The sequence below is a fragment of the Pristis pectinata genome, chromosome 6 (genome assembly GCF_009764475.1).
Source record: "Pristis pectinata isolate sPriPec2 chromosome 6, sPriPec2.1.pri, whole genome shotgun sequence".
NCBI lineage: Eukaryota > Metazoa > Chordata > Chondrichthyes > Rhinopristiformes > Pristidae > Pristis > Pristis pectinata.
The window spans coordinates 1,663,793-1,669,830 of NC_067410.1; the positions used below are offsets into that span (position 1 = coordinate 1,663,793).

At 49.0% G+C, this 6,038-nt stretch overlaps 2 protein-coding genes across 16 annotated transcripts in view; one reads left to right on the forward strand and one right to left on the reverse strand.

Moving 5' to 3' along the window:
* The window catches only part of cfap100 (cilia and flagella associated protein 100), a 118,496-nt gene extending 116,006 nt beyond the window's left edge, over window positions 1–2,490 (forward strand). The window contains exon 16 of the mRNA XM_052017469.1: window positions 2,118–2,490. Within this exon, the coding sequence (XP_051873429.1) occupies window positions 2,118–2,234 (117 nt within the window). The 3' untranslated portion in view covers window positions 2,235–2,490. The remainder of the gene's footprint in view (window positions 1–2,117) is intronic.
* Window positions 1–6,038, reverse strand: part of uroc1 (urocanate hydratase 1) — a 135,332-nt gene that overhangs the window by 38,068 nt on the left and 91,226 nt on the right. The gene's annotated exons all lie outside the window — the stretch shown is intronic.

Here is a 6,038-nt window from a genome sequence, read left to right on the forward strand (position 1 = left end):
TCGCCTGTTCATATGTCTGTCTAAATGCCTCTTAAACATCGCTGCTGTATCTGCTTCCACCCCCACCCCGGCATCCCGTTCCAGACACGTACCAGAGAAACACTGAAAGATCCTGAGAGGGTGGAACCAGAGGGCAAAGCCTCTGGTAAGGATCGATGATTTGGGACTGAGATGGAGGAACCTTGTCTCGCAGAATGCCGCGAATCGCTGGAACTCTCTCTGAGGGGGTCCAGTCACCAAGGCTGAGACCAATGGAATTGAAGCTGAGGGAATGGGGTGGGAAAATGTCTTATTGAACAGTGCAACAGGCTCCTGCTTCAGGACACGAGCTTTCACGACTGTCAGCGTTTGAGACGTCCCCCGCATCTTTGGGTGCATCTCTGTCGAAGGGAGTTTGTGATTGCAGACTGTACGTAGAATCTGGCAGCACAGGAACAGGCCCTTCAGCCCACCCTGTCTGTGCTGGTCGTGATACCAATCTAACTAATCCCAAACACTGGCTCCCACTGAAACCAGTGAGACAAGATGGCCCCGGCCTTTTGATCCATGGTTGGCCAACACCATACACAGCAAGGTGTCAATGTGTGTTGTGGACATGTACAGTGAGGTACAGGTACAATGAGCTTGTTTGCAGCAGCATCACAGGCACAGACAACAATTATAAAGATAAATTATACAAGACAGTGGAGAGAAAGACACAGGTGCAAAATCAGAGACAAGTCGCTGGCAGTGCAAGAGGTGTCTGTAGTGTTCCGTTGCTGAGGTAGGCTTAGGGTTGTGGTAAATTATTTCATTATCGCAAGTACAGAGGTACAGTGAAAAGCTTTGCCTGCCGTCCATACAGATCATTTCATCACGTCAGTGCACTGAGGTAGTACAAGGGAAAACAGTAACAGAATGCAGAATAAAGTGTTACAGTTACAGAGAAAGTGCAGTGCAGGCAGACAATAAGGTGCAAGGTCATAACAAGGTAGATTGTGAGGTCAAGAGTCCATTTATCGTACTAGGGAACCATTCAATAGTCTTATAAAAGTAGGATAGCTGTCCCGATGGTTGAAGGAAAGCTGTTCCTGAACCTGGTGGTGTGGGACTTCAGGCTTCTGTACCTCCTGCCCGATGGTAGTAGCGAGATGATGGCACAGCCCAGATGGTGGGGATCCTTGATGACAGATGCCACCTTCTTGAGGCAGCGCCTCCGTGGATGCTTTATGTAGATGTAGACGGGAGCCGAGCCTTTTGACACCAGTCACGTAGGTTTGGAATCTGAACATCTTATCAAAGTACCTGTAGGTCTTACTGCAACCCTGTTTGTTCTGCAGGCTGAGAGAGGAGAAACTGAGGGAAGAGAAGCTTCATCAAGAGGAGCGAATCCATCGAGCGATGATGAGGTCACAGGCGAGCACCAGAAGAAGGTATGGATGAGGGTCAGAGATTCCCTGTTCACTCAGAACCACCGGCAACAACAGATGTCACAAGTCTTGCATTTTGGTCGGAAGAATAATGTGCAAAATGAAGTGGGCACACAGTTGTAAAAGGGGTAAAGCAGAGCTCTGGGGCTGTGTGTGAAAGTGCACGGTGGGTGCAGAAAGTGGCTGAAAAGCATCTGGGATCCTGGGCTTCATAGAGACCAGAGTTCAAGAGCAGGGCAGTCACAGTGGACTGCTGTAAAACACTGGTCAGGCCCCACCCAACACAAGGATTGTGCCCAGTTCGTGGCTCAATATTTAGGAAAGGTGCAAAGGCTTTGGAGCGGGTGTACAAGATTCCTGGGATGCGGGACCAGTTCTATGGAGAGACTGGAGAAGCTGGGATCTGATAGAGATATTCTGTAGACAGAGAGAAGCTCTTCCCATTGGGGTCAAGAACCAAAAAAAGTTTTTTTAGGCAGCGAGTGGTTGGGCTCAGGGGGAGCAGTAGGGACAGAGTCAATTGTAGCATTCAAAATGTGTGTGAAATGAGAGAAGTTGTGGGGCTGTGGGGAGAGGGCAGTGAGGTAGGTCCGGCTAATCGCTCTCATTGGGGCTGATGTCCTGCTGTAGCCTCCTGGGACTCAGTAAGGAGTCAAGAAACTGGGCTGTTTGGATCCCAGTGAACTCTAACCCTTCTCCTCTCTGCAGATGGGTCGGAAGCTGGTGTATCGATCGGAGCCACCCTTGATGAAGGAACTTAAAAAACAAGTGCAAGACACCACAGACCAGCAGGCGGAGGAGGACGAGTATTACTTCAGTTTTTAAATGGCTCAGGCTGTGAGGGAAGATGCACTCATGCCTCAGCACGGAATACCCTGCCTACTGAAATAAGCAGCTCAGACAGGCCAGTGAGGACATTTTCTCTTGCAAAGCATCAACTCGTTTCCGTCCAGGACACACCAGCTGTGCAGTTTATCCAGTGGTGTGCACAGAGGACCTTCCCAGCAGGATTAGTTGGCCTGTTACTGTACATCTGAAAGTTTGTGTTCCCCACCATCACGATAGTTATTAAAAATAAACTTAATTATCTCTTTCGTGAGTCGGTACTGTGTCTCAATGAAATCAGACCTGGTTAAATAGCAGACCTCTGGCTTGCAGTTAATAGGATCCTCACGCCTTTTCTAAGACGTGGTGACAGAGCTGTCCCTCCATCTTGCCTTTCACCTGTCAAGATAAAAACCTCAATGTTAAAAATCATTAACTGAGCAAGCCTTACCTGCTGTGTGCGAGATCGAGTTTTCTTGTCAAATAACCCCTGAACTTTCCACATTCCAGGAACACAAGCCCAATTATAATCCAGCAGTTTCCAAACCACAATCCCTTCATGTTACCCTGGGAGTCTGGCCTTGGTCTGGTTATAAGAGTCCGGTGTTAGGCTCTGCTGCTTTCCGGTATCCCCTTGAGGGGTGGTGTACTGACCTGGTCAGTACTCCAACTATTACCCAAGAGTTCTGTAGAGCTGCACCAAAACTCCACCCCTTTTATGCAAGAGCCCTAAGATTATACACACCAATGTTTCACCAGAGATTCTGCAGCTGCTGAAATCTGGAGCAACACACAAAGTACTGCAGGAACCCAGCAGGTCAGGCAGCATCCGTGGAGGGAATAAACAGTCGGTGTTTCAGGTTGAGACCCTTCACCAGTCCACATCATCAGGACTGATGAAGGATCTTGACCCAAAATGTCAACTCCCTCCATAGATGCTGCCTGACCTGCTGAGTTCCTCCAGTGTTTTGTGTGTTGCTTCACAACTCCATACTCTCAGAATCTCAGATTTATCCAAACATTCACTTATGTTGTCCTTGATTCTAAATTAGCTCCCGACAATGGACTAGAGATTTAGATTTGCATTGGAGGAGTTTCTGAATTCTCGTCTTTGACCAAAGAATCTGGCATTTCCTCTGCTTCCTTTACTCCCCAGGATGAAATTCCTCATCTCTTGGAGGCCGGACTGTGGTGTCACGATATTGGCCCCAATCCTCTGCTGAGTTGAGCCAGCCCAGCTGCCAGTCACCAGCAGGCTAAAATCCATTCTTACCCCAAGGGGATCCACAACAGGAGCTTCTACCGAGCAGAGGCCTCCTGCTCGGCAGCAGGACCTTGCACTGAACAGAATCAGGAAAGGCTTTGCTAGGTAGTTAAGCCACATAACCAGGCCGAACCCAAGCAGTAATAGAACTGTGGAAACATCCCATGCAGAGGAGCATCCGGCCCATCCTGCCAATGCTGCCCAGCCTAATCCCACCTTCCAGCACTGGGTCATAACCCTGCAGGTCACGGTTCCAGGTACACATCCACATGCTGTTTACACATGGTGAAGGTCTCTCTGCCCGTTTTAAACCTCAAAGGGAACTGGTTCTTTCCCCATTTACTGTCTGAGCTCCTCAATTCATCCACCCCTCAGCAACTGTGAACCACAGAAAACGCCAGCCTCTCCCCTCTTTCCTTATATTCTGTCTGTCTGCAAGGAGTTTGTACGTTCTCCGTGTCTGCGTGGGTTTCCTCCGGGTGCTCCGGTTTCCTCCCATATTCCAGAGACGTACAGGTTAGGAAGTTGTGGGCGTGCTATGTTGGTGCCGGAAGTGTGGTGACACTTGCGGGCTGCCCCCAGAACACTCTACGCAGATGTATTTCACAGTTTCGATGCACATGTGACTAATAAATATCTAGTTAAAATTTTTCACACCTTGCACCATCCCCAGATCTTCTCTGCTCCCTCTCCTGTTCAGTCACATCCTTACTGCAACGTGACAACAGAACTGTGCAGTGTTCCAGCATAACCTCCCTGCTCTTATGTTCCACACCTCAGCTAACCACTTTGTTGACCTGCCCTGCAGCCTTTAGGGACCTGCGGACACACACACTCCAAGCTCCCTCTATCCCTCCCGTCCCTTTGCCTTGTTGCATCTCCCACCTCTCTGGATTAGATTCCATTTACCACTTTCCTGCCCAACAGACCAGTCCATCGATATCCTCCCGCTGTCTGAAGCTTTACCCTCACTGACAACCACAAGCTCAATGTTTGTGGCGTCTGCAAACTTCATCATGCCCCAACATCATTAGTACAGAGATCTTTATTAGTCACATGTACATCGGAACACACAGTGAAATACATCTTTTGCATAGAGTGTTCTGGGGGCAGCCCGCAAGTGTCGCCACGCTTCCGGCGCCAACATAGCATGTCCACAACTTCCCAACCCGTACGTCTTTGGAATGTGGGAGGAAACCGGAGCACCCGGAGGAAACCCACACAGACACGGGGAGAACGTACAAACTCCTTACAGACAGCAGCGGGAATTGAACCCAGGTCACTGGCGCTGTAATAGCGTCACACTAACCACTACACTACTGTACCTGTTACACCACTGTGCCTGTTATACTACAAGCAGCTGAGCCCTGCGGAACCTTCTGGAAAAACCTTGCTCAAAATCCACATAGAATGCATCCAGTGTACTGCCCTCATTGACTTTCCTTGTTACCACCTGCAAACTTAATCTAGGCAGTGACAACCTCTGCCTCCCAAATCCATGCTGATTGCCCCCAATTCATCTGTAGCTTTCAGATTCTGCATGTTAGCATTTATCCGCCGCCCCAGGTTAACTAACTGGTCTGTAACTGCGATACTTGGTTTATCACCTTTTTAAACTCCAATCCTCTGGAACCACTCCTTTGGCCAGGATAAGATTTGCAAATGTCCTTGCAATTCACATTTTATTGAAAGCAAATCTGCCATAAACACAAAACTAAATGCAGTAACATTGAAAAATTTAACTTACCTTACCCACCACCGCCCCCCCCCCACCCCCCACCCTTCTCCACTGTAATGAATGGCTCTGTTCCTCTGCCAAGTCTCTCTGGAAGGGGACGGTGGCAGATTTCCACATGCTGCTGGGAGACGGAGGGAGTTCGCACTCAGCCACTCGACCACGTTGAGTCCAACATGGGAAGGTAATCCTTGCCGAAACAGCTGTGGAGGTTTGGGCTATCCAGGCTTGCACTGGAGAGCTGAACATCTGTAGAGTCACGGAGGCCATGCCAGCAGTTCCAGGGGACAGTTGTTATTTGTTAACGTCAGCTCATTATCCTCTGGAGGATGACAGGCCTGTTGATTCCTCCATTCAACAGCGAGACCCTCCATGGGAGTCAGGTCCACACCATTCTTGGCTACTGTTAATCTCACGTGCTGAGCACAGTGTTTATGTGGTCAATGGAGCTCTTTACAGATCTTGGCCTCCTACCACACTGAATACCTGCTGTTGTACCTGGAGTTGTACCAGATGTCAATCTCTCCTCCCGATGTCGGCAGTGCCGAATTCCAGAACCCAGGTAACTACGTTATCTTTGTCCTTTTTCAGTGCTCAACAAGTACACTGATCAATACCAAACAGATTATTAACAAGTTACACACATCCTATCCCAGGCACAATGTGGTGCTGACAGGGTAATACTCGGCTGCCACATCTCTCCGGAGTAACCGCGATGCTGACGGAGGCGGGAAGCTTTTTGAGAAGAAAAATACCCAATGTGATGTTACTGAAAATACTTGCGAACCAGTTAAGTGTTTACAAA